Source organism: Lissotriton helveticus, chromosome 8 (genome assembly GCF_964261635.1).
Source record: "Lissotriton helveticus chromosome 8, aLisHel1.1, whole genome shotgun sequence".
NCBI classification, from domain to species: Eukaryota; Metazoa; Chordata; class Amphibia; order Caudata; family Salamandridae; genus Lissotriton; species Lissotriton helveticus.
In genome coordinates this window covers 246,314,373-246,334,700 of record NC_136069.1, presented here as the reverse complement: position 1 = coordinate 246,334,700, position 20,328 = coordinate 246,314,373, and the positions used below count along the sequence as shown (strand labels likewise).

The following is a 20,328-nucleotide window of genomic DNA, read 5'->3' as shown; positions in this document are numbered from 1 at the left end:
TCAGTATTCGAAAGATTATGAGGGCCCTGGGGTGCCGATATTTAAAAAACAATTATGCCAGAAACCTTTGCGGGAGTGTACTCAACAACTTCCCAAACTTTCCTGGCGATCGGATGAATGCTGTTTTAATTCTATTTATTTATTCGAGTGCTTGTGGATACACAATTTTTTGTTTTCCATCTTGTGTGTACATCAGTATTCGAAAGATTATGAGGCCCCTGGGGGGCCGATATTTTAAAAACAATTATGCCAGAAACCTTCGCGGGAGTGTACTCAACAACTTCCCAAAGTTTACTAGCGATCGAATGAATGCTGTTTTAATTCTATGTATTTATTCGAGTAATTGGGGATACACGATTTTTTGTTTTCCATCTTGTACGTACATCAGTATTCTAAAGATTATGAAGCCCCTAGGGGGCCGATATTAAAAAAACAAAATTATGCTAGAAACCTTTGCGGGAGTGTACTCAACAACTTCCCAAAGTTTCATGGCGATCGGATGAGTGGTGTTTTAATTCTATTTATTTATTAGAGTGCTTGTGGATACACGATTTGTTGTTTTTCCGTCTGATGCGTACATCAGTACTCGAAAGATTATGAGGGCCCTGGGGGGCCGATATTTTAAAAAATTATATGCCAGAAACCTTCACGGGAGTGTACTTCCCAAAGTTTCATGGCGATCGGATGAATGGTATAGTAATGCATAAAGGACAGACAGACAGACAGACAGACATACATTCGTTTTTATATAAAAAGATATATATATATATAAATTTCCCATTTATACCAAAGACCAAAAAGCCCAGATTTACCCTATGGAACAGTTTTTCCATTGAGCCTTGGTGTGTGGATTGTCCTTGATGAAAAATCTGTAGAGATAGAGGCTAAAGACATCCACAGGATGGCCTACTGTTATTACACTTTTTGCTAAGACATCCTCAATCTACTGTAATTACGCTTTTTGAGCTCAACATTGCCCGTATGACTAAGTCTGCACTACAAATATAACTATCCACCAGGAGACGTTCCATGGCACAGAAGCCTGCGTGATATTTATCAGGCAGCACTAAGCCATTTTTTTTGGCTTAATGCTGCCTGATAAATATCAGTCCCTTTAACGCAGTGTTCTGCGTTAAAGAGGTGTACAATGGGTGTTGCAAGGGCATTACCAGCAACATCCATGGACTTTTGACACTGCACCAGATTTACGAGAAATCGTAAATCTGAGGCAGCGCCAAAAACTTATGCCTCAGATTTATATATATATATATATATATATATATATATATATATATATATATATATATATATATAATATATCATGTAAAACTTATACGTTTGGTGTGGGGGGACAAGATGCCTTGTGTCTGCTGTAAGACTCTTACCTTGCCATATGGCAGGGGAGAGTTTGGGGTGCCGGATTTTTATTTGTATTAATTAATTGCGCAGTGCTGCTACGCCTGGTTCCACCCGGATGCCCACGCTCTATATTTAAGCCAGAGGCAGACTTGGTTCTTCCTCATCAGCTCATTCATATCATGCCCTCAGGATTCCCCCCGGTCCCACGAGATGTTCAAACGGTCTCAACCACATGTTGGGCCTAGGACAGGCTATGTAGGCTGCTGCGATTTGAGTCACTATATTCCCCTGAATTGCCTCTTCCTAATCCTTCTTTGCTTCTGATAACTGGGGAGACCTTGGTCCAGCGTACGTTGGAAAAATTTAATATCCGCTCATTTGGCGATCTATTCCCGGAGGGTCATGCTTTTTCGATCTCAGAAGAGGACCGCTTTAGTGAGCGCACTTTTATGGACACTTTCGTCCTGACTCGTGTTCGCTCCGCTCTCCGCTCCGTTTTTCCTTCCTTCCCTGCCTCTCCTGAGCCGGCCCCTCCATTGACGTTGTTGATAACGAGCACGGCGGGTGGGCATTTGATTTCCAAATTAAATAAGCAGTGTTGTGCGATTCGACCTGTGTCTGATGCTAGGGTGCGGGCAGCCTGGAAGGTGGATTTGGGTAAGACTATTACTGATGAACAGTGGGAACAGTGCGAACAGTGCTGTAGAGCCACCGGGGAGGTATCCTTGAATGATAGAGGAGTAACCCCTCGTGGGTAGGGAGAGAAGTAACTCTCTGACAATGAGCACTAGTGCTCTGGCTAGCACATTTTGCCCCAACCTGTTACTGGATAATGCATATCCTTATAGAAGCTCTAAATTGAACTAGGGCAGGACGCTCCTTAGCGCGGGCGGACCACCCAGTTCAAATCACCTACGGTCCTGACGAAAACCCTTGAATCCATGTTTGGGTTGAAACATGTAGACCTTTTTAAACAATAGTTTTGTACATTCACATTCACATAGCACACTTTCGCTATTTTTATATATTTTAATACGACTTTTTGACACCAAAGCCTTCCTAATTAGGCAAAGGTGCCACACTTTAATTTTACTAAGGGTTCAAGCGCTCAAGAATAAATACTTGAAGTGAGTAGTGTTGGCCCTTTTTAATACACAATTTTGATAGTCTTGTACACATAAAAACGAAACCAGCTCCACTGTAATCAGGTGTCGCAGCACACCCTGTAGGCATTCGGCCTATGGGGTGGGACCCCGATGATGAAGCATGTCACCAACTAGGTTGGTGAGTGAGGGGTCTTCTATAAGGATATGCATTATCCAGTAACAGGTTGGGGCAAAATGTGCTAGCCAGAGCACTAGTGCTCATTGTCAGAGAGTTACTTCTCTCCCTACCCACGAGGGGTTACTCCTCTATTGTTTTTTCAGATTAATTGGGGGACCAGGAGTTCCCACCTCACATAGTGCCTAGCATTATTATTTTCCCTCTCTCTCTCCATTGTTGTGAAGGTATCCTTGAATAGCAGACACAAATTAATCCATTTTACGTTTCTCCGTAGAATCTACCACACTCCTGCACGCTCCCATAGAATAGACCGCACGAGGCCACATCATTGTTTAAAGTGCAGGTCTCCCTTTGCAAATTTCGCTCACCTCGCCTGGACGTGTCCTAAAATACATCAGTATTGGATGCTTGTTCACGCTACACTGGGGGACATATTGTCCATGCAGCTTCTTCCCACTCCCGAGATAGCCTTGCTGGGATATGTGCCCAATTTCCCTCTGAAGTTTCGTAGGCTGGCGGCCTTGGGATTTTTGCCGACCAAGCGTGAGATTGCGATATTGTGGGGCAGCAGCAAAGTCCCCACTCGTCAGGCCTGGCTTAGGAGCTTGGCGTTTTGCAATGGTTAATGTGAAGAATTTTACACCTTACTCCCCAGCTCTTCATGACCTGTGGACATATGGGGCCCATACAGAGAATACGTGGCTCGACACAAGGAGGCACAGGGCTCACAGACAGCGGCTGGTATAGTCCCAGATGGAGTGGGCTAGATGCACTTTGCTGGATGTGACTGATGGGTACTGTTTGACATGGGGCTTCGGCACATTTAACTCCCGACTGCTTGGCTTAGTCCTCCTCCCGGAGACGTTGATGTCTTCTTTCATTCTGAACTACAGTGCTGATTAGTTTTCTGTATAACATGTGTGTTCTATATTGGATTGTACCTCGCTTATTGCCTCCAACGCCGTGTGTGACAGTACACTGCATGATTTCCTGTGGTTGTTGCCTGTCGCTATTGTTGCCATAATCTGCATTGTATCATCACTGCTATTTGTCTGTGTAAAAAGCAGAAATAAAGTTTTTAAAAAACCAACAACAACACACAGGGCCTCAATTATGAGACTCCTTGCGCCTCCGGAACGTCACTTTTTGTGACGCTCCATGGCACAGAAGCCTGCGTGATATTTATCATGCAGCACTAAGCCCCTTTTTTGGGCTTAATGCTGCCTGATAAATATCAGTCCCTTTAACGCAATGTTCTGCGTTAAAGAGGCGTACAATGGGTGTTGCTAGGGGCATTCCCTGCAACATCCATGGACTTTTGACACTGCACCAGATTTACGAGAAATCGTAAATCTGAGGCAGCGCCAAAAGCTTATGCCTCCCCAGGTGAGGCGTAAGGGAGGCACAACAAGGAGAAATATCTTTATTATTCCTCGTTTTTCCTTTTTCTATGTGTGCTGCATTCTGCAGCACACATAGAAAGAGGAAAAAGCCTCTTGTGATTATTTTTGTACAGAAAGGTTACAATTCCTATACAAAAATAATCATCACGCAATGCAGGCCCCCTAGCACCATGATGCAAAGGTGCCTGCGTTGGCGCACAGCAGCCCATTGTGCGCCTGCGCTGGGGAAAAGGACAGGAATGCGCCGTATCTTATAGATACAGCGCATTCCTGCCCTTTTCTTTTGCCATGGGGCAGCGCAGCAGGAAGGCCTGCTGCGCTTCTGTACTAAGTGAAGAAGTCAAAATTGTAGACAAGGTGGAAGGTTCCAAGATGTACTTTATTGTAATAAATTCCCAGTAGTAGAAAGATGGTAAATTGTAGTAAGATGGTAAGTAATAAGCTGTAATAGTTGGGACATTCCCTCTATTTTTTCATACAGTAGCCCCACCAGGAGCAGCTCCCTTCTGCTCAGCCTTACATCTCCAACTGACACCCTCAACCAGTCCACACTCCAACATTCCATGACATCATACAGAATTCTCCAGTCAGCAGGCTGAACACAAGGAAGTTATTGGTGTAAAGAAGGAAGAGAAGTAACCTTACAACAGCATCCCTATGACAAAACCTCATAAATGAGGCACTCATACGTTAACCATCAGTCAGAGAATCTCTACTAACAACCAACACAATGTAGATGTGCTGTATAGCCACCTATCTTGTCGCTTCTAGCATTACTTGTAATCAAAATACACCACACAAAGATCCAACAGAATGCACCAAACTTAACAATCACATACTCAAGCACAGTCAGATGTTAAGAAAAGGTCACATCCAGGTCCGGACTGGGAACCAAAACCGGCCCTGGCAAAGTGCTTGGCCGGAGGTGCCGCCGAGCTCTTTGCCGGGGCCAGTTTTCGGACGATTTTGTTACAGGGCCGATTGTGCAGCTATGCTCAAAAACGGCCCTGTAACAAAAACGGTCCCCAGGGGCCCAAAACCGGCCCCCACCCGTGCGGCGCAACGGGGGATTGCCTGGTGCCCGCTACGGCCAGTCCGGCCCTGGTTACATCTAATCGTAGTGAAAGTAAGTGATACAGTCCTAAGAGATACGCAACTGGTAAAAGCTCTCGATGCACAGCTATGACCACTACAGCACATATCCACAGGTCACTGAACATTAAATTTTCACTCTACGTCAGAGGAAGCAGAAAGCACAATGCCCAGAACATATAGTCACAGAATGAATCAGACTTGAGTCTGCAATGAAAACCTTGTAATCCTATGCCAAAACACCCCGAGACAGCTGACAGCGCTACAAGGCCATCCTGATAGCGTCTGTACACCAAGCAAATGCTTTATAAATAAATTAATAAATAATACCATAACAAAGCTAGGGGAGTGTTCACCACAACGGCCATGAAAAGGGTCCTATGGAGAGCAACCTTCATCTGCACTGATGTCATGCCATATGGATAAAGACATTTCTTTTGGGACACTCTCTACCTATAGATATTTCAGAATAAAATAATGTATTGAAGATTTAATTTCTGTGCTATGCACAGTAATATGGCAGTATATTTATGGTAAGGTACAGTTATGTACGTGGCTCATTGAATGCTTCATGAATACATGTTGATAATTTTAAAATGCTGTTTTTCATTCTCACTTCCTTTTTTGGATTTTGATCATACAATACTGGAAACGAAGTATTGTAAACAGGGCCTTATAAATCACTTTCTCACCTAGAAGCAGGGGCAGCTCTCCCGTAATGGCGGAGGAGCGTCACCCCACTCGTCAGAACCAGTCAAAGCAAAATAAAATGATAATGAAATTATATTTTGTTTTTCTGTGACCGAATTTGACATCTAAATACGGTGCTCATGTAAAGCGCTCCAATACCTTCGGGTCGAGTTTGCGCTATATAAATATGCAACAACAAAAAAAAAGAAGTTCACATGTAGGTTTAGCCGCGTTACTAGGCCATCCAAACATACCATGCGCACTTCTACTTCTCCAACCCTGTTGTGAATGCGCTGTGTTCACATCAGGGTGGGAGAAATACCTCAGAGTTACAGGCAGTGTCTGAGAGGCAGAGCAGGCCGCTCAAAACAATCCAGATGCTGCTCTCCCAACAGAGCAGCATCTGGATTGGCTGAGTAGACTCTGCCTTCCCAGAGACTGCTGGAAGCGCTCCGAGGCGGGAGGGGGCTGTCGGCGTTGGAGGCTGTGGGGGTAAAGGTACGTTTTTTAAATGATTATTTTTCTTCCCACCACCCACCCCACGAGCCTGTCATTCCCGCCACCCTCCCCCAACTCTGTGTTGTGGCAGCCGCTACTGCCTAGGACCGAGGTCTTCAAACTGGGGCCTTGAGTGATCTCAGGGGGGGCGCCAGGCTCTGGCCAAAAGAAACATTATGCTTTGTTTTCTGCCTAAAAAAATGAGCAGCAGTAAGCACGTCTGTAATGGGCCATCATTCACATCCTTTGTCATTTAAATCCTGGCTGGGAGAAGGTGTCAAAAGGGAAGGGACTTCAAATTTTCTCCAAGACCCACACTGCCATTTTGAATAACCACACTGGATCCTTTGCACATTAGTAATGCCTGCCTCACCGGAATAGTATGTTTGGAAATCATGTATTTGTTTGCATTTCTAAAACAGTGACAGAACTTAGCTGCAATGTTTAAATAAGTCTCGACATATTTAAACATTGCCAGTTAAATTAAATAATTGTGAAATATTTTGAGGGAGGGCCTGGCGAATTGTTTTTCAACACTGGGGGGGGGAGCGGAATAAAAAAGTTTGAAGACCACTGGCCTAGGAGGAATGATTAATGACAGCAGAAATTAGGATGGTCCCACCATGCAGCAGTACATCATTTTGAACAGTTTAAAAAAAGATCAATACACCTTCATGTTTTAATTCTTTACCATTACAAATTAAGTATTCCAAGAATTAGATGTTCATCATTTTACAATTTTTTGCCATAATACCATTTCATCTACCCTACGTCCCCACTCATAAAACAATGCATGTCTATATTAAACATAGTATCTCCCCTATGAACATACCCAAAAACATATTGCATCACCACCCACTTCCTTATTTATATAACATCTCCATCTACATTCCCTTATAAGCGAAGACAATAAGAAGAATCAATAATGTAAAATTATAAAATCATATCCTTCCACTCTCTTTCTGGTGTACGCCCTTGTCCACGTAATACTCCACGACTCACAGCATATAGCCCTCCCAGGGAGTTATAACCTTGCTGGCGCAAACTAAATCTGGCGCACCCACAGACCCGGTAATGCCATTTATAACAGCTGAACTAGCCCCAATCCTAGCTCCCTCACTAACCGAGGTCTGCAACATTTCCTTGGCTACGGCCACCTTCCCAAGGAACTGGAAAAAGGTGCATATAAAACCTCGGCTTAAAAAGGCGCCTGCAGACCCTACAGAGTTGCAAAATTATAGACCAATCTCCCTCCGTCCAAGTAGCTCGAAGGTCATGGAGACACTGGTAAACAAGCAACTGATGGGGTATCTAGAACAGCATGGTCTACTCGACCCCTCGCAATCAGGTTTCCATGCAGCCCATAGCACGGAGGCGGCATTGGTGGAGGTCGCTGACACCATCAGGATGTCACCGGACAGAGGGACCCCCCACTATGCTGGTGCTCCTGGATCTTTCGGCGGCCTTTGACACCATCTCCCACTGTGTCATGTTGGACTGTTTGCAGGAGATTGGTGTCGGAGGTAGAGCCTGGTCATGGCTACAGATCTTCCTTAAGAACAGAACTCAATGTGTCCAATTAGACACATTTGTCTCCCAGACCACGGCAATAGACAAGGGGGTCCCGTAGGGCTCAATCTTAAGTCCCACCTTATTCAACATCTACGTGGCTCCGCTGGCCACCATTATTAGATACTGTGGCTTTGAGACAATCTCGTATGCAGATGACACGCAGGTGATAGTGCTCATCGAGACGGACCCAGAGGAGACGAGAGCTAAGGTTAAGGCCTGTATGTTGCAAATCGCCACCTGGATGAGCGAGAATCTCTTGCAGTTAAACTCCAATAAAATGGAGATCCTCCTGTTCGGAAAGGCCACGGAGATATGGTTCTCGGACTGGTGGCCTCAGAACTGGGGGAGGCACCTAACCCAACGATACAGGCACGGAACCTGGGTATACTGATCGACAACAAGCTCTCGCTGGAGGAGCATGTTAAATCAGTATCAGGAACAAGCTTTGGTATCAGGTGGATGTTGAGGAAAATCTTCCCATGGATCCCTGTGAAGGACAGACAGACCTTAGTACAGGCTTTACTAGTCAGTAGACTAGATTATGGCAATGCGCTTCTAGTAGGAATCAGGGGGGACCTTGCAGCGAGACTACAAGTAGTTCAAAATACAGCGGCACGATTGGTCCTTAATAAACCAAGGCGTAGCCCCTCCTGCCCTCTGTTGCAACAGCTGCACTGGCTGCCTGTGAGGAAGAAAGCAGTGTTTAAGCTACTGGTGCTGGTGATGGTGGTCAGAGCATGGCAGGGGACACGCCCGCTATATTTTACGAGGACAATTATAGCCTACACACCTGCTCGCTCACTAAGATCTAGCAACCGGAATCTGCTTCTCCCATGGAAAATCAGGAAAACTAAAACGGGAGGACGCGCATTTTCGCATCTTGCCCCTCCCCACTAGAATCGGTTGCAGGATGATTGCGCGCCTGCCCCTGTCTGGAACAATTCAAGAAACTCTTAAAAACTTGGCTCATGTAAAGCAGTAATCTCTGTCTTAGTCGCTTGCACTGCGCCACCATAAGCGCCAATAGATCCCTGCTGTGATGATTCATTGCGCGATACAAGTACTAAAAATATAAAATATATTTGTCGAATCCAACTCACTTCAGCATCATGTTGTCCCAAAGCCATCTGCTATTGGCTACATTCATCTGACTGTTCTCTGTCAAAGCATCATACCCTTCCTCACATTACTTGGTTACCCCTAAAGGTTTGTTCTTCAATTCCAATCCACAATGGAGTCCAGTCTATGACCATGTTCGTTTCTTCATGAATGTCCCTCATACTGCCTCAAATATTGCCAATAGATCCTATAATTTGCAAACTATTTTTCCTAGGATCAATGGTATACATTTCCATTATCCAATCATTGGATGTTGGTGTCGAGGTTAAGTTCCAATATCGTAGTGTCCCTGTTTTAGCAACTGCCTAGGCCGTGGGTTCTCTATTCATATTATAGTGTGGCAAAGTGTGTGTAATCGGTTCTCTCACTACCTATGTATGGTAGCCAAATTATTGTCAGAAAAGATCTGCCCTACGCAAATGGAGTAAATGCCAGAACTACTACCCCATGTTCTTCCATGTCAACAGGTATTGAATAGGGGACTTTGATGTGGTGAATTATGCATCTCCCAAAAGTGACGTAGTACAATTTGTTATTTGCAAATATCTCCAGTATTGGGATTGTGGCAATCCACACTTTTCGAAGTATTGTGCAAAATTATTTTATTTTGCTGACTGATATGAGATCATGTCGGTGCCTAATCCCTTTCTCTTTCCACAGTAACCAATCAATCTCTTTTCCATCAATCAACACTCTGTTGTTCCACCATAATGAATTTGAATGTAACTCAGCAGAAACCGCAATCAACTTACGCGCTCTTTGCCAAGCGTACTGAGAAGAATACAGTATAGGATTGTTGCCAGGTTTAGTGTTGGTATGGTTTGAGTAGAACTCTGTCAGGCCTCCTGTTGCATTAGGAATGTGTTTTTCTATGTGAACCCACATAGGAGTGCCTCTATGTGGTTTGATCACTGTACAGTTGATGCTAGCTGGACTGCTATCAAGTAAGATTTCAAATGGAGCAGACATAATCCAGTGCTTAATTTATTTTAAAAAAAAATAAGTGCCAGGGCTCTCGTCAGGAAGCCACTGCAGCTCACACCACCCGTTTTCATGCAAGCTTTGCTATTGACAATATTAGCACAACTACTGACAAACACACTCCTACAAGTGTGACGATCAAGACTATTCCAGATGCCCAACGCTCTAAATATGGCTTGGACAGCAGGTATTAGTCCCTTCTAATGTATATTGAATTAATACACTACTGTTGTTGTGCTCATTTCTAAATTAGCCAGACAACACCACCATGTGGCAGACTATCTTAAGTGCAGGTCCTGACAATTAAGGGCTGTTGCCGAGCGCCCGGAAACCACTAGCTCAAATTAAGCACTTCGTAATACCCAAACTTGTGTTAATATGTAATACAAGCAGCATATATTTACAATACATAGACCATTAGTAGCCAAACATCACTGTTCAAGGAGAGGATGAATTTGGAAATTCTGTTCTTAAATGTTTTAGAGGAATGTTAATAGATGGTATTGACAAGAAACCTATATAGCCATGGTCTGGAGACACAATTGTACAAATATGTAACATTCTTCAACATCAGTCCAGTCCAGGTGCTCAGTGTCATTATTTCAATTAAATCTTTCCATGTTCAAGGGGAGTTGCTGGATTTCCTGTATTCAGTCCTATAATGCATGTATGGATCACTTTCATCACTCATTCCTCTATTAACATATCGTTCTCATTAGTAGTAAGGTGGGTTTCTTGAAAAAAGGCTAACTTGGCTTTTTGGGAATGGAAAAAAGAGAATACTTCTTCCTCTGTTCATATCATATTAGGCCATTTACATTGAGAGATATTTGTTTAGGGATGTAGGTGCCACTGAATCCATGGACTCCAGAAATAATAGGAACATTCACAATATATATGTGTAATGTGAGGTCTAGTATAAGCAATTAAGCACTGGGATATGCCTAAAACGGGATAATGGAGGGCTTGGGCCTATAAATTACAGAGCTGTTTCATATACTATTCACCCGAAAGGGTTTCCAACATAGCTCTCTGCTTTTCGTGTGTCTGCCTGGTTGTGATAAGGATTATTGTGAAGAAATACCAAAGATTCTGAAGTAGAAGTGGTATGAGAGTGGTGAGCAATCCCCCTGTAAGTCTTTCGGGATCTACTCAATGGCCGTCCATGGTATAGCATTTCTACCAGGTTATTTTCAAGCCCAAGTGGAGCTAAAGCCTGTGGAATGAGGATGTAAATATGGCCAAACTAACAGGTCTTCCTTGTCACAAAGCACGATAGGATCGTTATAGTCTGGTTGAGTGCAGTACTCAAATACCAAAGGCTCTACAGGATATATGCACTTTCAAAATAAAAATACCACATACTACAAGAGGCAAATGTTTATAATATTGACCGTTAATATGCAGACATCACTGTCAAGCAAGCGAGTGAATTTGGAACTCTGTTGTACATGAGAGTTAATATATTTCATTGATCAGACACCTACACAGGTGCATACTTCTTGAGCATGCAATAAAAGTTAGTTTACACAATACAAATTAAGGGCTATAAAATAATTTTAAGGACATAAACTTATAAATTTGCTTATTAAATTGTAGAAAGGGGTATTGATACCCATGCATGGACTTAATATTTGATGACAAAATTCCCTCTAGCAAGAAAGGCGCTCAAGGAATACTGCAAATGTGTTACAAACTCTGTTTGACTCTGTGGAGGCTAGGGGTGGCATGATGAAAAGCAGAAGCACATAGCCAAAAATGTTGGTCTGATGCCGACGGGGTATTCGCTGGGATATGTACCATGTGGATGGATATATAGTTTGCCAAATGTAGAGTCTTCACATTGAAATCTAATTGATGATATGTAAGACCAAGATCTTAATTATACCAAACCATTAGGATATCAGAATTTTAAAACATATTATGAAACACATATTTAAGTAATCCCTTGGGATTCTGAGGTTTGTTAAATGAATATAAACAGTATTTACTAAAGAGAATCAAGCTATCATTTGCTGCCGGCCTATCATTACAACATAAATCTACTGTGGTCCTCTAAACATTGGTCTCTTCAGTCTTCCCAGGATGGTAACAAAAGGGCTGCATAACGAGGAGAGCTATAAATGAAAAATAACCTGACCGCAGTTAAGTAGGTGCATACCGCTAGAAGTATTTGCTCGAGCGGTTACACAAAAAGCCTTATACCACAATTCTCTGGACACCTGACAATAGTACAAAACATAAGACTGTGCTGCAAACCCAAGTTTTACACTGTGTGAAAAAGAAATTGTGTTTTGTGCAGCTCTACCGACTATATTTGATTGTAACTTTGTAAACAATGCCTCGTTTAAAACAGTGCGAAAAGAGATTGGTTATTATTGTTACACTATTATATCTGGCACTTACCAATGTTAATTTCATCATCTGTTTCAGCATCGCCAATGCACTCAAACTGAAAATCTTGAAGCGACTGGGAAAATTTCTGTACCGCTACTGAGAGATCTGGAGAAAAAAGTAAATCGGTGAGAGCATGAAACAGCATGAACAGTACACATAATAAGATTGCAACTTTCTCTGTACTTATTTCACACATTGAAACATTGATCCCACATATTCAAAGAAATCACAGACTTCTCCTGTAATTACTAAATCAATTCACAGGGTACAACTACGGATGATCTTTAGTTGCCTTTAGTTGCAACTGAAGATCATGCTAAGCCTTATTAACTATAACTTGCATTATTCAAGCTCATTGACTAACGTATTCTGACAAAATATAGCTGAAAGCTGAAAACATTCTACCATGTAGCTTGTATTCTATTTTGTCTTAGCAGTTGTTTTTATTCATGTATTTGTTTAGGGCATACCATGATGGGCAGTTTAGAGCACAAAAAGTGACCACATTTCAACAGGAAACAACCTTTACAACGCATAGTTCCTTAACACTATCTGACACTTACCCTCCTGTTGCACTCACTGGAGTTAGAATAGTAATTTTTACTCCTACACTATCCAACACTTACCCTACTGTTGCACTCACTGGAGTAAGTAGAGTAATTATTACCCCTATACTATCCAACACTTACCTTAAATGCAATGTAATGATATGCATTGTAATGGCATACGTTGTAAAGGTATAATGCGATATAATGGAATGTGCTGTAAAGGTAGTTTCTGAAAATGCAATGTAATGGCATGCTATGTAAAAGAATGGGTTGTAAAAGATTAAACTAGAAAATAGGTAACAGGTGATAGGGCGCACTGCAAAAGATTTTGGCTAAATTAAATTCACAAGTTTCACAAGGTTGCTTCTAGGCAGAATAGGAAGGTTACCTAACTCCCCAACTAGTTCCCTGAATTCCAGGGAGCTTAAATAAATTCAAAATTCCTGCCGAGCAATCAGTAGGTATATATAATATTTACACCTTCATTAATTGTAGTCACAAAAGTCCATATATTGTCCAGTAACCAATTAGACACCAGAGTCCTGATGTACGTTGATCCGTGTTTATTTTCAGCATCAAAGTTCAAAATTAATCTTTGTATCCAAAGTGACCAAAATTCAAAACTTTCTCTGTCGCCAGATTCACAACATTCTTTGTAGTCAGATCAGCCAACACGTGTTTCGTTATCCTACTAAAAATACTGAATGGTATGCTACCAAGATTGATTTGTATAAATTTGTTCGTTTATTGAAGCTTAAAAAATTCTTTTCAAACAAAGATGATGATGTGGCTAAAACTACCAATAAACCTGTTTTGAGTGAAATTGCTATTCAAGAACTCTATGACACAAAGTTATTGTTATCCTTAACTGAATCAGAAGAAGATCCAATAACCATGAATTCTCTCTTGAATGATCTTGAGATAAATCCAAGTTTAGCATCTAGAAGCGGTTTTAAGGAGAAATCTAAATGGACACCTCAGTTATCTACGGGTAATGTGGTAGATGCCTTTTATAAATCTGTCAACTTGGAGATAGATAATCTGATTAAAAAGGATCAACAGCATAAAATAACCTTTCCAGACAATTTAAAAATGGATGAAAGGGAAGCATTACGGAAATTAACAGACCACTCGGAACTTATGATTCGTAGAGCTGACAAGGGTGGCAACATTGTTGTTATGAACCGTAAAGACTATAATGATGAAGTTTTATCCCAATTGGGAGATAGCAGATATTATGAGAGAGTAAGTACCAACCCCTTAGAAATGATTAAGAACAAAATTAATATGAAGCTTAAGGAATGGTATGAAAACTGTCTCTTAGATCATGATGAGTATTTATTCCTTAAAATCCATTCACCAAGGGCCCCATGCATGTACTGTCTACCTAAGATCCATAAGAACAGACAAAAACCACCGGGGAGACCAATAATCTCAGGTATAGGGGGACCAACTGAGAGATTGTCTCAATTTGTAGATTCATACCTTAGACCTTTTGTGCAGAACTTACCCTCTCATATTGAGGACACAAAACATGTTCTTAATACAATGAATGATGTACAGTGGGATAATGATATGATTCTAGCTACACTAGATGTAGTATCTCTCTATTCTAATATCGATCATGAGAAAGGAATACGAGCTATTGAGAGTTTTTTAAACAGTAGACCAGTGGAGTATCTGAATCACACATCTATGCTACTTGAGATGACAAAGATGGTATTAGAAAATAATTATTTTCTTTTTGAATCTACCTGGTACAAACAAAAGATTGGGACTGCGATGGGTTCCAAGTTTGCTCCGTCCTTCGCGAACCTCTTTATGGGGAGGCTGGAGGCGGAGCTTATTTGAGGCCCTAAAGGCAGTCAATGGATCGATCACATATACTATTGAGGTAGATTCATTGATGACTGTCTGGTATTTTGGAGAGGTACATCCGATGAATTAGACTCTTTCTTTGAGTATCTTAATACAAATGATTTGAATATGTCATTCACTACTCATTAAAGCAAAGAAAAACTGACTTTTCTAGATATTGAATTGTTTGTGGAAAATAACAAACTGGGCAGCCGTATGTTTCGTAAAGAGACCAGCTGCAATGCATTACTACGAGCAGATAGCTGCCACCCAAAGAGCCAAATCAATTCAATCCCTTATGGGGAAATGATTAGAGCAAGGAGGAATTGCTCTAAAGACGAAGACTTTCATGCAAATGTAAAAGATATGGCTAAAAGATTTAAAAACAGAGGATACTCAGATACTGTAATTAATAAAGCGGCTAGAAGAGTCCATAAATTACAGAGAAATGACACACTGAAACCTAAGAGTAAACCTGAAGTTTCAAAAAACAATCAGAAAATCCGATTGATTACCAACTTTGGTAGAGGGAGCTATAAACTTTTCAATATCATGAGCAAATACTGGCATATGCTCAGTTCTGATAAAGATTTGAAGCCCTTTCTAACGGAGCGACCAAGTATTACGTACAGAAAAGGTATGTCTCTAGCTAATATTGTGAGCCCAAGTTATCCAAAGCCGATTACACTAATAAGCCAGAGTGACTGGCTTCGAACTCGCCCGAAAGGTTTCTATCACTGTGGAAATTGCAGCTCATGCCGGTGGGCAATGAGGAAAGTACAGACATTTGAATATAACAATACTGGTACATTTTTTATTGATTCTTTTATTAATTGTGAAACATCATTTGTAATTTATGTCATTGCTTGTCTTTGTGGTAAAATCTACGTAGGAAGCACAGTAAGGAAACTTAAAGACCGTATGATTGAGCACTATCGTGCACTAAAAAATGGTGACACAAAGTATCCGATTGCTTCACATTTCATACAAAATGGGAATGATTCTGAAAAACATAAATTTCTGTATCATGGTATTGAACAAGTGGCATCAGATAGACTAGGAGGAAACAGGTTACTTAACCTGAGACGTAAAGAGGCAAGATGGATTATGGTTCTTCGAGCAGTTGAAGATGGACTTAACATGGATTCAGAGCTTCAATACTACTTGGGTGAACATTAAGAATATGAATAAATATAACCTCTAAATGTGAACCGGCTCTTCAAGTCAAGAACCTGTTATATACTGTCTGAAAAAGTACAACACAATTTTCTTAATGATGCTAGGGTGCTTCAAATGCTATTGCCATGACCCCTTCTGTTGTCGTAATCAATATATTACCATAATTATAAATTAGAAGTCGTAGTGGAATGATGAGAGGTGCTTGATACTCTGTCACAGACAATCACTTCCGAGAAAACTCCAAATTACTTTTATTCTCCAAATCTTGATATATAACTGGAATCTCTATTCCTATGTATCCCTTAGCAACCTAAATATGACATATAAATATGCTGTACGGTGACTAGACTATGATTAATATGGGTAGATCCACCATTCCAACATGGCGGAACAAGAATATTTACTTTCACCAGTAGGTTTCGATAATTGATGCAAATTCAACCAGTGTAAGCGGCGATATAATATGCCGCATTTATGCCACTATACTTGTGTAATGAATAGATACACTTTCCTTGTACCTTTATAATAATTAAGGTTGTCATTTAAAACGATAAATTAGAAATATTGATAATTTCTTAAAATTGCAGACAAAATGTAACTTTATATGCAATGCATCATTGTAATTCTGCTACCGCAGACAAAGTAAAATAATCGAGACAGCAACTCTCCCATAGTGACTTTTTATCCTTTTTATATAAGACGTTGAAAACGTACACAAGATGGCGGCCTTAAATCACTATACGGTATTGACTAGACCGTAGAACACTTAAGGAAGATGGCGCTGAAGATAGACGCCAGAGAAACCGAACACGGTAGGATGTAGCGGAAGATACACAGATTAGAAAGGTGAGCGTTAATCTATTAGAAGTCGAAAACTTTAAAAGTAACGAAGGATATGGATCTATAGACTTTTTTCTCCTATTTTTGCTAGATTTCGTAATTGAGATACTATCTAAGACGTTGATAATAGAAATATACGAGCTAAGGACTAAATACAAGATACACAGGATTTTGCGTTTGGATTGGTAAGCGGAATTTAACAAATAGTTATAACTGATACATAAGTATGCAGGACACAGACCAATAGGTCATATCTATTTATTTTAACAGAACCTGCAAAAAATAAAGACGTTGAAAGAAAAATTTACTGAGTGATCGGCGTGAATATTAGAGAGGTAATATAGTACTATTTGTACTAATCTAGTGATAAAGTATCACGATTTTAAGTAAAACCCTAAGCATACATGTCCAGTGAGAAGTTGCTCTTATTAGCGTTCTACCAGTAGAGTATGTATGGTAACTATCAGAACTGTTTATTAGATGAACTTCATACATAGTTTGACTGGTCGTGATTTTTTAGGACAGAGCTAAGAGTTTCCTTATATCATTCCAGAGACTTTAATCAATGATGAAAAATAATTCTTTTTACGAAAAAACTACAGACCGAAAATAACGGAAGATAAATCATTTAACCTAGGTAAAACGTACATCTGTTCACAATGTATGGCGAAATACCCGAATGTTTTTGTTGTGCATCATTTATTGACACCGGGAGTCACATATAATTTATTTAAACCGATCAACTAATGGCACTTATATGTTGGGAACTATGTGCTTTCACTCTCACTTAGGTGGTGCTAGATTAATTAATATTAAACTCTTCTAAACAATGAGAGATGTGTGTGGATACACAAATGTTTATATTTTGCTTTTGGCTTGCAGCCCTGATGAAGTTGTTTTGACAACGAAACACGTGTTGGCTGATCTGACTACAAAGAATGTTGTGAATCTGGCAACAGAGAAAGTTTTGAATTTTGGTCACTTTGGATACAAAGATTAATTTTGAACTTTGATGCTGAAAATAAACACGGATCAACGTACATCAGGACTCTGGTGTCTAATTGGTTACTGGACAATATATGGACTTTTGTGACTACAATTAATGAAGGTGTAAATATTATATATACCTACTGATTGCTCGGCAGGAATTTTGAATGGGTTGTAAAAGATGTTGCGATGTAAAAACTGCGATGTAAAGGCATGCAATGTAAATGTATGCGTTGTAACGTCATACATTCCATTTTGACAAGCAAGCAGGTTTTGAAAAGATAAAAAAAACACAGGATTCATTCACAGTATCCACATTCTAGGTGCACTTCCTGATGATTGTCATGAATTGTTTGCCTGAAGAAGGCTGCCCATGCAGAGCCGGACTGACTACCAGGTGTTTTGGAACGCTGCCGAGCTGGGGGCTGATTTCACTGTGGTAGGGGCTGATTTTGTTGATGGAGACCTGCGTGTGCTTTGAAATAAACAAAGCAAAACGAATTTCCCGTTGGTTTTGTCCCGGGTCGTTCATCCAGAAATCATCTTAGAACATTAGCCCATACCTTATGGACTGCTAGAGATTTGACAGAAGATGCGGTTGCTCTATCTTTAGACGCTGAGAAAGCGTTCAACCGTATTGATTGGGTCTATTTATTTGCCAAACGAACAAGATGATGGACGGAATGTTGCACAATGGCAAACATTCACTCCCCAGTCACAGATCTAGGTTTAATCCATCGTTATTTTGCTCATCAAGCCACCCCAGTTCAGACATGGCCATATGCAAATCAGTCTAGACCCTGTGCCTCATGGGAACAGTCCAGCCCGAACTGCTATTTATTTGCCACCAGGAAACATTTTGGTTTAGGAGAGAAATGTATTTCTATGGTTCACCTATTATATGATAACCCTACAGCTCAGGTTAATTGTGGAGGTTTTCTTTCGGATCTTTTCTCAATTCCAAGAGGCACCCGTCAAGGTTGCCTATTGTCCCCTCTCTTATTTTTATTAGCAATGGAACCTCTGGCTTCGCTTATTCGTCACTCATCTCAGATTCAGGGCATACCTATTCTAGGAGGTACATCCACATTATACTTATATGCTGATGATATCCTTCTCACGATTAAAGATCTTTCTCCTTGCTAACCATATTTGCTGGGAATTATTAAACAGTGTTCAGTGCTTTCTGGTTATAAAGTGAACTGGGATAAAAGTGAAGCTCTCCCACTTTCTTCTTGTACCACAAAGACTTCAACAGATGGATATCCTTTTTGCTGGAAATTGTCTCAATTAAAATATTTAGGAATTCTGATCAATCCTGGGTTAGAAAGAATGGTTTCAGATGACATTTCTCCACTCATAGCACAAATGGAAATTGATTTTGCCAAATGGTCTCTTTTTAATTTCTCCATGTGGGGAATAATACAGTCGGTGTGAATGGTTACTCTGCCTCAATTTACTTATGTCCTGGGAATGCTTCCACTTATTATACCCTTTGCCACACTTTGTCGTATAGACTCCCATATTCGATCCTTTATCTGGGGAAATATGAAGCCTAGTTTGTCTGCTGCTAAATTATGGCACGTCGCTCCCATGGTGGTCTAAGTCTACCATCGATATAACACTATTCACTAGCTTTACATCTTTCACAGCAGCATTACTTACTTCCAGGTGCAATTGGCTCTCCCCAATGGGTTACAACAGAACGTTCAATACTTGAATGCGATGACCGCCTTAACTTTTTATACAGTATTCGCAAACCTAGAACTACTCCTATACAGCCTGTACTCTATGCCACATATCAAACATGGCAATGTACACATCTTCTATTGAGGACTTCCCATCGTTTACATTCTAAAGCTCCAATATGGAAGAATGAAAGTATTCAAATTAATGGACGGGCATTTTCCTGGCCTGAGTGGGGTTCAAGAGGAATCTTAATTTTAGCTCAACTTATAACAGATTGTGAATTGAAATCTTTTGAGCTTCTTAGTGAAGAATTAGATCTTCCTGTACACCAGGCCTCGAAATACTTACTACTTCAACATTGTCTGAAGAGATGTCTTGGCCTTCCCCCTTGGTCATTACAAACCTCGCCGATATTGACTTTTTTTTGTACTTGGGGTCAGCATAAAGGTGTCATGTCAGGTTTCTATAGAACTCTGATTAACCATTTATACTCGCAACTGCTTCTGTCTACTCTCCGTGATAAATGGCAGGAACATTTGCATATCACTATAGACAAAGATACTTGTCCAGATATATTGGAAGCTCTGGACAAGGGCACTCGTGAAGCGCGTATGAAGTTTTGTCTTTTTAAAACTTTACACGACTGGCATTGGACTCCCTTAAAGTTGCAACGAGCTGGATTATCACTGCATTCTAGGTGTTGGAGATGCTCTGAAGATAACTGTGACCTTCTACATATAATCTGTGAATGTCCCCTTATAAAACAATTTTGGTCACAGATAGGTGCTGCACTGTTGGAAACAATTCCTCTTACACTTCCTCTTACACCTGTC

At 40.8% G+C, this 20,328-nt stretch overlaps 1 protein-coding gene across 1 annotated transcript in view; it reads right to left on the bottom strand.

The window, feature by feature from the left end:
• ARHGAP42 (Rho GTPase activating protein 42) overlaps window positions 1-20,328 on the bottom strand; it is an 840,311-nt gene that overhangs the window by 534,551 nt on the left and 285,432 nt on the right. The window contains exon 2 of the mRNA XM_078656994.1: window positions 12,405-12,500. Coding sequence (XP_078513120.1) covers window positions 12,405-12,500 — 96 coding nt within the window. The remainder of the gene's footprint in view (window positions 1-12,404; window positions 12,501-20,328) is intronic.